The 13,084-nt window shown below is 55.0% G+C and overlaps 1 protein-coding gene across 4 annotated transcripts in view; it reads right to left on the reverse strand.

The window, feature by feature from the left end:
- Positions 1-11,105: 11,105 nt before the first annotated feature.
- The window catches only part of RALGAPB (Ral GTPase activating protein non-catalytic subunit beta), a 65,607-nt gene continuing 63,628 nt past the window's right edge, over positions 11,106-13,084 (reverse strand). For all 4 annotated transcript variants that reach the window (XM_074604738.1, XM_074604737.1, XM_074604736.1 and 1 more), the window contains one exon: positions 11,106-12,200. In XM_074604738.1, coding sequence (XP_074460839.1) covers positions 12,007-12,200 — 194 coding nt within the window. In that variant the 3' untranslated portion in view covers positions 11,106-12,006. The remainder of the gene's footprint in view (positions 12,201-13,084) is intronic.

Genomic DNA, 13,084 nt, shown 5'->3' on the forward strand with positions numbered 1-13,084 from the left:
ATCAGCTCTCGGTTACCCGTGGGGGACGCGAGTGAGGGAGCAGCCGGGCCGTCAGCTCCCGCCCAACGCGCCCTGTCGAGGAGACAAGGCTGTGGCAGCATCTCCCTCCCCCTGCCAAATCGCTGTCAGATCCCCCAGTCGCTGTCATGGGGACTCCCCCCGGGGACGGTGACGCAGTGCTGTCACTGGCAGCACCAGGCCAGAGGAGGCAAGGCCGAAGGACAGGATTGATCCTGGCCCGAAGCAGGGAAGTTGTGGGCGAGGAGGGAACCAGGGACAGGGCAAGGCAAAAGCAAACAAGAAAAACTTCAGGCACATGTTTTTGGGACAAAAGTGCAGGTTTCTGGCAGGACCGGTCAGACAAGTGGGAAAGAATAGGGGCACGAGGAGGAGACACCTCCAGCAAGTTTCCAGCAAGGGCAAACTCCAGGGGAGCAGGAGGAGGGGACTGGGGTGTGAGTGTGCTTTGGGGGGCCCCTGGTGCCCTTTCAGGCAGAGGGACCCCGAAGGAGGACCCAAACCTCAGCCCGAGGTCACGGCACACACGGGAACTCACCGTGCGACACCACGCCGGGAGGTGGCCGCGCTCCCCTGCGTCCCCACAGCGTCCCCAGACGTCCCCTGCCCCACCGCTCGCCAAAGGTGACCCCGGGTTCCCTGTCCCCCACTTCCTGGGTGACGCTGGCTCCCGCGGCTGTGCAGGAGGGGGCTGGCGTGTGGCACCCAGTGAGCCAAAATTAGCTCCTCAGCTGCTCCCCCCTCCGAACACTGAGGGCTTTTATAGCCAGCGCCCGGCTGCAGGCTGGGGGCTCACGCTCCGGCTGAGAGCATCGTGCCGGTGCATGTCAGCAGCTTGTAGCCACTGCTCGCCCGGCACCATCCCCATGAGCACCGTCCCTGTGTGCACCATCCTTGTGTGGTCGTGGTCGATGGCAGCTCAGAGGTGGCCGCGCGCTGTGGCAGTTTTAGTGCCACCTGAGCTGCCACGAGGAGCCTGTGCAGGAGGAGGTGCGCGGCTGGACTGGCAGCTCCTCTGCTCTCCCACTCCAGGACTCCAGGAAGCCCTCGGTTTGTAACACAAAGGGCTGGATTGGGCCATCAGCATGATGGTCTCCCCACCACCCATGAGCTCTGTCTCCCTGGAGGGGAGATGTTCATAGAGAAAGCCCCAAGTTGGGAGCAGAGATGTCTGCATCAGGTGGCGAGTCGATCTTTGCTAAGCCTGGGGTGACTTTTCTGCACCTCTCGTTGCACCCTGCTCCCTGGGGAGACCTTCAGCCTGCCCAGGGTTCAGCCTGGGCCAACCCCTCCGACATGTCCTCTGCTCCAGCACCGGTGCGGTGCCCCGTTCCTACTGCCACAAAACACTGCCGGGGTCGATGCTGCCTCCCCGCACTCATAAAACCGTAGTATGGGCTTCATAGCTGGAAATCTTGAAGCCGAACATCCTGAAAGTGCTGCAGCAAAAGTGAGCCTGTGTCCAGGGGTGCAGCAGCATGTCCCGCGGCGCAGGGCTTCATCCTGCATCAGGGCCGTGCCAGGGCAGCCCCGCCGTGCGGGACCCGGGTGGCTGCACAGCCCTCTCAGAGTTGCTCACCCTCCTAATTACAGGTGGTCATTAGGGCGCTCCTCTCAGCCCCATGCTGTGGGAGACCAGAGCTGGGGTTCATGGCCTCTCGTGATGCTTCCCCCTTCCCTCCTGAACCCCCAGGCCGTTCCGTTGGCGCAGGAGGGGGACGGGATGGTGATGCTGCCGGCGGTGCCCAGCGTGGCACAGCTGCTGGTGCCGAGCTGCCTGCGCTGCCCACCCATGCCTGACCCCCCGTGTGTCCAGGGGAGGTTTTGCTCCGGTCCCGGATGAAGGTCCCGGGTAAAGCGAAATGAAAACCCGGCCAGCCCTTCCCCTGCCTGTCCCCTTCCCACTGCCTGCCCGTCACAGAGCCGGGGACATGCAGCTTCTTCAAACCCTCCCCACAGAGGCCATCGGGGCGACCCTGCCCGCCGGGGTGTTGGCACGGAGCAGCTCCCAGGACACCCAGCACCCACCAGTTATCGTCCCCGGGGTCCTGGGCCAGCGTGGCACCAGCCACCCCCATGGTGTCCCCTCTGGCTCCCCGCCACCGTCCCCTCCGCGGGAGAGCCCCGAGCGTGGCAGAGAGCTCCGCTCCGGCCTCCCCTCTCACAGCAATCAACGGCCATAAATATTGCTTAGCATCTGAATGGCTAAGCAACTGCTTAGGAAGTGAATTACTACTTAATTACACAAAATTACAAAGAAATTTATTTCCGGAGTGATAGCAGCTCTGGTCTGACATGAATTCCTAACAACGTGACATTACTCTCCCTGGGAAAGGGAGCTGCTGCCGTACAGGGTTCGTGCCGGCACCAGGACACAGTTCAGCACACTTTTGGTGCAACAAGTTTCTGCAGAATAAAGACGGGGCTGTGGGTTGCAAACGGCTGTGCTGGGGTGTCCCCGGTGTCCTCGACCTCGCCAGGAACATGTAGGGGACGGATGTGCATGATGGCTCCGAACCAAAGAACAAATCCCATCCCCAGGGCCACATCGTCGGTGTTTCAGGAACAGCATCACTAGCTATTGCTGTGAAATTTAAGGCAGAAAAGCTCTAGTATTCCCAGGGTAAAAAGGCTGCTGGTGGGCAATGTGCACTGGCAGCCCAGAAAGCCCCCCGCAGCCTGGGCTCATCCCCAGCAGCGTGGGCAGCAGAGAGAGAGGGGATTCTGCCCCTCGGCTCCACTCTGGGGAGACCCCCCTGCAGCGCTGCCTCCAGCTCTGGGGCACCAACAGCAGAAGGACACGGAGCTGTTGGAGCGGGGCCAGAGGAGGCCACAGAGATGCTCTGAGGGCTGGAGCCCCTCTGCTGTGGGGACAGGCTGGGAGAGCTGGGGGGGTTCAGCCTGGAGAAGAGAAGGCTCCGGGGAGACCTTAGAGCCCCTTCCAGTCCCTAAAGGGGCTCCAGGAGAGATGGGGAGGGACTCTGGATCAGGGAGGGGAGCCATAGGGTGAGGGGGAACAGTTTTAAACTGAAAGAGGGAGATTTAGATGAGATATCAGGAAGAAACTCTTTGCTGTGAGGGCGGTGAGCCCCTGGCCCAGGTTGCCCAGAGAAGCTGTGGCTGCCCCATCCCTGGAGGGGTTCAAGGCCAGGCTGGACGGGGCTTGGAGCAACCTGGTCTGGTGGGAGGTGTCCCTGCCCAGGGCGGGGGTTGGAACTAGATGATCTTTAAGGTCCCTTCCAACCCAAACCATTCTCGGTGATTCTGTGTGTGTGAAACCTCCAATGGAAGCAGGGGCACTCGATGCTCCCCGCCACACTGGTCCTGCTGCCCCAAGGCGCCCGTGGCCGCGGGGCCGGTGTCTGATCGGAAGGGTTTCTGCACAGCTCCGTGCACGGCGCCCACCCCGCGCCCACCCAGCTGCTCCCAGACTCCTACGAGGTGCCAGGAGCTGCTCTGGGATGGCCAGAGCAGAGCTGTGGGGGGGCAGCACCCCTGCCTGCCCTCCCCCCCTCCCTGGGAGCCCCCCCGACCTTCAGCAGGAGCCCTCGGTGCTCCCGGCTCTCTGACACCCTCCCGCCTGCTGTCCATCGCCGCCGTTCAAATAAATCGACAAAATAAACCTAATTTGGACCATAACTATATTTTCTTAATCTGGAAGGAAGAGTCCCCCAGTCAATACGCAGCAGAGTCCCCAAGGGCTCTTACCGCCGAGGAAGAACCGAGCCATCGCTATGCTAACAAGTATATTAGCTAATGAAAACAGTATTTAAAATAATCACAATATTTCTTTATTTGCATGTAAAGATGACATAATAAAAGATAATTAGCAGCATGTGAAGCAGTTCTACTACTCAATTTTCTCAGTTTAGCTAATTAATTATCTTAGTAAAATGCATCATTATGGCTAATTTTAGAAAATCTAGCAGCTGCAAGGTCATAGTGGGAACAATTTCAATTTGTAATTGGAAGAAACATGAAAGTGAGTCAGATAATCTTTTATTAGATAATAATAATAATAATGAATCACACAGGCACGTATATTAAGTACTTTAAGAGGCAGAAAATGCACTGAATCATTTAATAATGTCATCAAAAGTGCTTCCATCACAGGCTGTTGGGGGGAGCGTGAAGGGCCCTCGGCCTTTGTCCCTGCCTGAAAGGACACGTGTCCCAGCGCCGGCTCGGGGAAGCCTCTGTCGGGACGCAGGGCTGGATGGAGCGCTGTGGAGGGGCTGCTCCGGGACCCCCTGGCCTCCAGCCCCTGCTGCGGCGCTCTCTGGCCTGGGCAGGGGGGTGGCCACGGCCCCTCGGGGACCCCCCGCTGCTGCTGGGCTCTGCCCTGCCGCCAGGAGCAGCAGCCTGTTCCCCCAGAGCCGGCGAAGGTGGGGGTGCCAATGCACCGTGGCTCCTCTCGTCCCACCGGCACCGGCTCCGGGGCAGCCCAGCGAGCCTTTCCCCCGCTGCCGGGACGAACTGGCCCATCTCTGCCTTTCCCAGTAAAACCTTGGTGAGAAAAGCTGGCGGGAGCCCCAGAGCCGTGGGGTGTCGCCTCTTCCCATCACCCCCCGGTTTGGGTTGAAGGCAGAGCTGGGCCCCGTGTGCGGGGCAGGTCTTTTTGACACATAAAGCAGAAAACGTCATTGGTCTCGCAGGAAGAAGAAAGCAGGTTTAAACCTCACGTGTTTTTAGGGGCCGGTGAGCCTGCCCTCGGCCGCTGCCATGCCCCGGGTGCTGCCCCCAGCTCCTGGAGCAGGGCTGGGTCTGAGGCGTTTCCCACAAAGCAGCACACAAAGCCACGCCGTCCCTGACGCCGACAGCCAGGGCTGAGACCCCCGGGATGCTCCTGGTTGCCGCGGCAACACGCTGCCCTCCTCCATGCTGCTGTGATGGGGCTCCTTGTCATGGCGATGCCCCGGTGGCCCCCACAGCCCCAGGACGCCCTGCCAATGTGTCCTGTGGGCACCCCAGTGTCACTGGCACAGCCCAGAGTCATCCCAGCAGCACCGATGTGGCTCAGGGACACTCCAGTGGCACCGACACGGTCCAGGGGTGATCTGGCAGCGCCAGCAGAGCCCAGGGACACCCCATCAGCATCTGCCTGGCCTGGGGACAGCCCATCGGCACCCACAGGGACACCCCATCGGCACCCACCACCCAAGCGCGAGTGCTGGAGGACGCCCGCAGCCACGGCTCAGTCCAGCTCCACCTTCAGCCTCTAACCCCGCCCCCCCCCCCGACAGACGTGTGTTGGCTGCCAGCAGCCAAATAATATTTTCTCAGCTTAAAGCAGTAACTAAATTACATTTCACCCTGGAAAATTATTTGTAATGCAATTTGGCTCCATTTGTGGTCAGAATTAGCCATGCTGCAGCGAGGAAAATAGGCGTATTGGGCGTCAGCGTGCGATGTTTCTCCTGCGTCCTCCGGGAAGTTTATAGGCATTGAGCTGACGAAGAGGATGGAGGAGGGTGCTGGGGACGAGACGTCTCTTCTGCATCCTCCATGGCAAAGCTCCCGGCCCCTCCACTCGCCAGGGCTGGGCAGGATACGGGGCACGGAGCGGCTGCATGCCCCACAGAGCGGCTCCCCGCAATTAACAGCAAATGAGAAATTGATTCTGATTCCCGGCCACGGTGGAGGCTGAGGCTGACTGTCCCTGGGGTGCTCCACACTGTGGCCGCTCCCGCCTGCATCCCTGGATTTGTCACTCCTGTTTTTTACAGCAATAGCCTGCTGGTGCCTCCAAAATGCTGCCCTGGCGCACGGCAGCCGTTCCACGACTCTCTTCGCTGCCTCGGCGTCAAACGCCATCGCTGCATGGGAGGAGCTTTAATAAAAGAACGGCCACCCAAAGAGCTGCGTGGTGCTGGTCCTGGCCGGGCTCTCATGCCCCGAGGAAGCCAGGCAGCAGTGGGAACGCTTGAGTTGCCCTTGAGCTCCTGGGCTTGCTTGAAGCTGAAGTCTGGTCACCCCCGCGCACACACAGCCCCCTGCACACCAAACGCCGCCCATTTCCACGGGCTCTGCCGATGAAAAGGCGCTTTCAACGCAAAGCCCTTAAATGAGCTTTCCAGCCTCCCAAACAGCTCAGCAGTGGCCGGTCCCTGCACATCACCCCTCCTCCCCAGGGCCCTGGGCTGGGAGGGTGCCCTCAGCCCCCCGACCAGCCCCTGTTCCTGCCATCAGCTCCCCCCGAGCCATCCCTCGGGCTGCTCTGCAGGATGGGGCTGAGGAACCGGGGGATGCCATCCCGCTCCCACCAGCAGCGCTGGGGCTGGCGCGCTGGCAGACCTGCAGCTCCCCGCGGGAGGGTCCGGAGGCTGCTGTAGCTCAGGGTCAGGCTCCGAAGCCGCCGGCATCTCCGCGCTTGCCAGCACGGCCCAGGGTGGGGCGACGCAGCCCATGCCCAGCCCAAGGCTACCAGCAAATTTATCAATAAACTGGAGGAAAAAAAGAGGGGGCCTGGCAGTGGCTCGGGGTGAGAAGTGCTGGTGGAGTCCAAGGCACCGCAGGGGCAGCACGTGGCAGGAAGGATTTTGGCCAGTTCTGGTGACCTGCCACCAGACTACCTTCACCTCAGCGCAGCCAAGGGCTAGTTCATTTACGCAGGGACAAAGAGCTTGTCCACTTTGGGCTGAAAAACCTGTGTTATGAGAACCACCGCAAAGGAAAGGATTTCTGGGGAGAAGCAGATGCGAGCTGAAGCGCAGCCCCCCGCGCGGCTGAAGCATGGCCAGAAACTGCGCTCTGCAAAATGAAAATTGGGGAAAAGCCACCGGGAAAGTGACAGGAAGAAGGCTGTAGGGAGTGAGAAGCCCCCAGCCGTGGGCAGGACGCGTGGCAAGGACAGCCCAGGGTTCCCAGCCCCTGGAGAGGGATGGACCACTCTGCCACCTGCCTTTCGCCTCCTTTGTAGGGAAGGAGAAAGCATCGGGCCTCCAAACTCAACCCTGCAAAGCCCCCTCTGCCGCTGGCCCCGTGTTTTGGGACCGCAGAGAAAAATTATCACCCGTTCCTGTGATTATTCAGAGGTTGGTGTGGGACCTGCCCTGCCCTTCCCTGGCAGCAAGGCGGTGAGGAGCTCAGGCGGGCAGCCCCCGCTGAAGCTATGGAAAAGGGAGCCAGCAGGAAAACCAGCATTCACGTTGGCCTGGTTGAGGCTTCTGGAACGGTCAGTTCAGCGTTTTTGTTCCAGCCCTCAGGTAAGTCGACGTGTGGGACAAAAGGCTGACGTCCAGAAGGCAGCATCTGGCCTCACGTTAAGAGCTGCTGTGAAGGTGAGGTGCCCGGGACAGCGCGGGGGAGAGAGCGGGTAACTGCCCTGGTGCCGGCGCAGCAGAGCACCGGGACACACGGACAGCCCTGCCAACGAAACGCCGCAGCTGACACCGGGAACCCGCAGCAAGAGCCTGTCACCTCCCTGGGAGCTTGGAGTTGGTCAGAGGGTGGTTTGGCTCACTGCTCAGGGACTGGCGGGGCACTGGCGAACCCCACCTCCGCCGCGGCTCTCCTGGAGCTCTCTCCTCACTCCCCAGCGCCGGCCGCGTGCGTGGCCTTTTGGGAGACGGGACCCTCCTGGGCTGCTGCCCAGCTCTGCGCCTAATCCACACAACAGAGAGAAGTTAAATTCTTTATCCTCGATTCGCACCGCGGTAAGAGCCGTCTCCAACGCCGGTGGGACTCCGCGCTGCATTTCAGCCACAGGCCCCACGGCAGCGGCTGCCCCAGGGTGTCAGCAGAGCCACCCGCCCGCGCCCGAGCCTCCGGAGAACATCTGCATTGCAGGAGCACCGGGTCTCCCTTTAACAGCTGCGTTTCCGAGTTTTCATTCCCCACACTGTCGAGATGCGACGTGATTTCCTTAAACGTAAGCTGGTGGAGCTACGACAGCTGCTGCGTGGCACAGCGTGCGCAATTTCACTACATCCGTCTGCTGTTCCTCTGGGAAACATCTCTATCGGCCGATAGTTTCAACCAAAGGCACTGGAAAAAGATATTAAAAATGGACAACTGCAAAGTTACTAGATAAGAATCTTTAAAATTTATTGGACTAATTGTGTTACATTCAATATTTGATGTGTTTCTCCTGGACAAAGAATTGGCATAAATACAAACAAGCCTTTGTGTGCCTTCCCTAAACAAATAAGAGATAAAGTACTAGAGACAAGGGAACATAGTTCACATCTTCGTATTTACATTCTGCCTTTACTTTACAACTTAGCGCCAGGAATATTTACAGAAAAATACAGTAAGAACAAAAAGATCATGTCTTGGCAACATACAGAAATTCATACAAATCGTATATGATTTGAAGCACATGGTACCTGGCATTCTCATTTCTCATTGCTCCTGCTAAAAATCCATGTGGAAAAAGGTCTGTGTTTGCCTTCAAAGACATCACTCAATTACACAATCATTAAACCACATCAAATTTGTGTTAGATTGAGATTTCGTTCTCTTGTCTTTCTGGGCACGCAGAACCTCGCAGGAAAGAAACGCGGTCACCTCTGGAGCGGGCAGCGCCGGCCCAGCAGCGAGGGGCGGCTCTTCCCCACGGCCTCCTGCACACGCTGCTCTCCACAGAGCCACCTCCGTGTCCACAGGCACCGTCCTTCCCATCTGTTTGCTGTGGGGTTGTAATGCCTTTTTTTAAAAGTACCTTCAAGAAAAATGCTTTTCTTTAAAAGAGTCTTTATTAAGGTACTAAAATTTCTGAAATTTCAACACTGTGTTTAACAAGGTGACAATGGTCCCCCCTCCTTACGCACTGTTGAAAGGACGCCATCATTTAAAGCGGAATAATGAACCCAAACAGAAAGGTCTTATGAAAAGAGAAAGTCTCGGTTTAGTTACCACACCACGTTTGCAGCGCTACGGCACCCGCGGCGTCCAGGCCAAGGGCTCGCTGTGCACGAAGCAAGTGGTCAACAAGTTGAAAACTCAATACAGCAGTTTGGGATGAAAAAAACAATCTGGATTCTTGACTAACGTGTTCTGCAATCACAACTGAAACAAGTATCGCTTGCCCTAACCCTTCTGGGGAAACCAGCTCAAGGCTGTACCCTGGACGAGCTGAAGCCATTGGAGCTTGGCCACTGACTTCGCCAAGACAAGGATTCCCTTCCCAAACGGGTGTTTTACGTTTTATTACGAAGTCAGAGACCTCTCCGCGTGCAGGGAAAGGAGGGACACTCCTTGCAGACACCCTCCAGCGGCACCGGTCTGCCAGGGGCACTCGCTGCCGCGACCAGCATCCAAACCAAGGGGGATGGGGGATGGCAACACGTTTCTGTAATTGCGACTTTTTTTTTTTTTTAATACTAAATTGCAACGCTCTTGAAGATTCACCTTTCCAGATAGCAAACCCCTATGCTTACGGCCAGGTCATACCACTAGTGCGTAACGTTAACCAGCTGGTGTCACAAATCTAATTAAGCAGGATACAAATGCCCACTGCCCCGGCGGTGGGACCGGCGGCACCAATGCGCGCAAAAGTTACCTTCTTTCAAGACTTCTGAGAAGTTGCATTGCTTTCACGGTTGTTAACTGCCCAAGGGGGTGCCGTACCCGTGTTTTAGACGAACAAGGGAACGGACCCAAGGCCATTCTTCAGCCAAGCACAGGCCTTTTTAAAAAGTAAATTTCCAGGCAGTCCATTTGGTTATCTTGGACTATGTGGAAAATATCCAGGGTTTCCCCCAAGTGCACACATCTTGACATCACTGACCGTACCCCAATGTCTGAAAGAAGTATCTTTTGCAGCTCATCGCTACATGAGCCAATGGCTTTGCATCTAACATACACAGCTGCGGTGCGCGGGTTTTGTTGTTACGTTATTGAAGATGTGCAGACGTTTGATTGCTCAGTATGTTCATTTGTTACACATGCACTGGTCATGCCTTTTAAATCGGTGGACTAAAGTGCGTTTGGCCATTAGTTAGCTCCAATAGGTACGTACAAAATGTGGGTAAATTTAGTGTCCGTGCGTTAAACTGATTCTGGCAAGAGTTTGGCAGAGGAATGAAGCTGTCCGAGCTTCCCTTCCCAGCTTTGCCAACACACCCAAGCGCTGCCTTGTAGCTCCTCCCGCCATTTGTGACCTGGGCACCACACAAGCGTGGGCCAGCCGCCATGCCTACTTCTGCAGTCCTTTTCTTTGTGTGGTTTCATTTTTCCGTTTGTGATTCACCTGGATCAAAACCCGGAGCTCCCGAGTTGAAAGGCTCGTGTGCTTGCCCCCTGCAACAAGCACGTGTCCCCTGACACCCCTTTGGCCGACATCCTGAAAGTCCTTGCACGTGTATTTTTAGGGGCCTGTTTAACTCTTTGTGAAAAGCCACATGAAAAGACAGGAGCAGGGTATGTCCTTGGCAAGCTGAAATGAAACGGTTAAGACTGTTCCAGGTCAGAGCTGTTGCAAAAGGTAACTCTGAGATACCAAAATTAAATGACTGCAAGGTATTACTGCAATGCATATTAAAAAGCTAATAAAACCACTTTTGGAATAACGTGAGGAGCTCCCCAAATTCCTGCTCACCTCATACTCTCGCGTTACCTGCTCATTGGAAGGAAAAGGACCCGCGCTGCCGCCAGCGACCACAAACTGCCTCTACCCGGGAGCGCCAGCGATGATTCATTACTGCAACACAAGTCAAGATTGCGCTGGGAGCCTGAAAGTGCTCCCGAGGCTGCCAGCGCCCACTGCAGCTTTTATATTCCAAATATTAAATTTGCAGTTGTAAACATCTTCTCCCAGCGCGCCCTTCGAGGCCCGAACATGTGAGATCCCCAGTCTGAAAATGAAAACTTCTGACCTAGGTGAGCGGGCGCCGCCGCTGCCGAGCGTGAGAAAGCACAGTGGATTCAAAACAATCTGAAGTTATAACTCCAAAGGGGCTTTCATGGAATGGCAAGGTAATGGGGAAAAAGAAGAATTCTTGAATTTTCTTTTTGAGTTGTTTTAGTCCGTTTAACAGGAGCTTCTGCAAAGTGTCGCAGAAGCTGCAAAAACTGCTTATGCTATAAATATTGGGCAGGAGGCAGCCCCAGAATCTCAGATTTCAATCCAATGGAAGGAAAGCAAGTGATGTTTACGCTTTTTATGGAAACAGTTGAGTAGGTGATACAGACACTTCAAAATAAATTAAGTAACTGCATAAAAAATATATTAAAAAAAAAATAATCAAGCTACTAAAATTAAATGTGACATTTTGCAACAGACCTGAGAGTCATAACCTTGTTTTTATATAACCAAGAGCTCTTATCTAGTAACAGCTTCTGTTGGAAAGTCAGGTAATTGCAGGTGTAGTTTGTCGTCAGCATGAGAGAGATCTCGTACGTAGATGGACCCACCCCCAGGCGCGGAGGGAGCTGTAAAATAGAGCATCTCGGCTATGAATTTCATGACCTGATGTTTCCAAGCAATCTTCCTCCTCTTGCCTTTGGTACACAAATTGGTTACAAGCGGAAGGATCTTCTGTTGAGCTCTGAAGGGGGGCTGGAAGCATCTTTTAAGTTCTTGCAGGGACAGTTAATGCTCTGAAACAGACTCTCCTCAAAGCAGAGACCCTGCTCCCTTCTCCTGTAACATGTGGGCGTAGCGAGATGTCTGAAGGCAGGTTCGTTTGTACTTTTTTTTCCCCATCCTTATATGCAGAGATGACTTTGTTTGGATTGTTTTCCTCTCACAGAACGAGACACGGCTCCTAATTAGCCTGGAATAGATGACTGGGTGAAGAGATTGCGTTGCTAGCATCCAGGAAGACTGGAATTAAAGAACCTTTTGAGGGTAGGTGAATTAAGTCAATATCCCAACTGCAGCGTTTTGGATTCATTTCTCATTCCTCCCACATGGTATCTGCTGACTTGTGCTAGAATATGATTTCCTGAATTCCAGAGGGCTGAGGAAATTTGTTGTTGTTGTTTAACTGTTTTCATTACTGTAGCCACCAAGCTCTGATCTAATTGTCCTGGAAGGATAATGACCTAGGGGTTGCAGTTCTTGAGCCCAACCTCCTGGAAAAGCGAGGTATAAAATTCTGGCTCCAGCTGCCTGTTCCGGTATTTATTGACAATGTCTGCAATTTTCTGTTTTCGGCGGACGTGGGGGGGGTTGTATGAATCACTTTCCAGCCTCTTTCTCCGACAAATATTTATTACCGTCTGCCTCACTAAGAAACCTGAAAAAGAAACATTTGAATCAAGTTTAAACAAATTCGGGTCCGCGGCCCTTTGCTGGCTTCACAGCTAACGACAATTTGGGGTTCTGTCCCATCTAGAAATCCAGGGGAGACGCTCAGCACCACCAAGCAAGAACTTTTCTCATTCAGTAACAGAACCATATAAGGGATAACAAATAACCATGGTCCCCAGGCCCGTAAGGACATTTTACTGTGAAAAAGCAATAAGGAAGTGACTAAGTCAGTGGTACTCTAAACTGGCTGGAGGAGGAGGAAGATTCCTCTGCTTTGCCAGAGCCAAGCAACTGCCTGCAAAGGCACCTTCAGGACCACAAGGGGAAAGAACCCAGGGCAGCCAATGCAGGAGTCACAGCACTACAGCCCCTGGCCACGGCACACGAGGACACGCAGAGCTCAGGTGGGCCCCGAGGCCTCGCCAGGTAATGCCTTCAGGATGAAAAACGGACCCACCAGTACTTTTTTTTCCAGTAGGAATTGCAGAACCTTCTGCTTGGAAGAGGGGAGGAGGAAAGACTTGATGGGTTGTGGCTGGGAACAGGTTTCTGTTCCCCTCGCTGCTTTGCCACGTTGTTACCTCCCTCACTCATACTACTGTATATGGCAGGGAGGAGAAAGCTGGCAGCGGACTTTATCCTATTTTATTCTGAAATGAAATTCATATGCTTCTAATGAAGTAAGTGTCCGTTAACCCCCTTGCTGTTACACAAGCGCTTTCCCACAGGCTGAAACAGCATCTTCCTTATTTAAAGGACTTGATTCCTGATTGCACACAAACCACATCTGCTGAACTTAAGAGAGGAGGCAAATTTCACTATATTAATAGTCCCAACGCAGCTGAAAAAACAGCCCGACTCCAGGAAAAC

The sequence above is a fragment of the Larus michahellis genome, chromosome 12 (genome assembly GCF_964199755.1).
Source record: "Larus michahellis chromosome 12, bLarMic1.1, whole genome shotgun sequence".
Lineage (NCBI taxonomy): Eukaryota > Metazoa > Chordata > Aves > Charadriiformes > Laridae > Larus > Larus michahellis.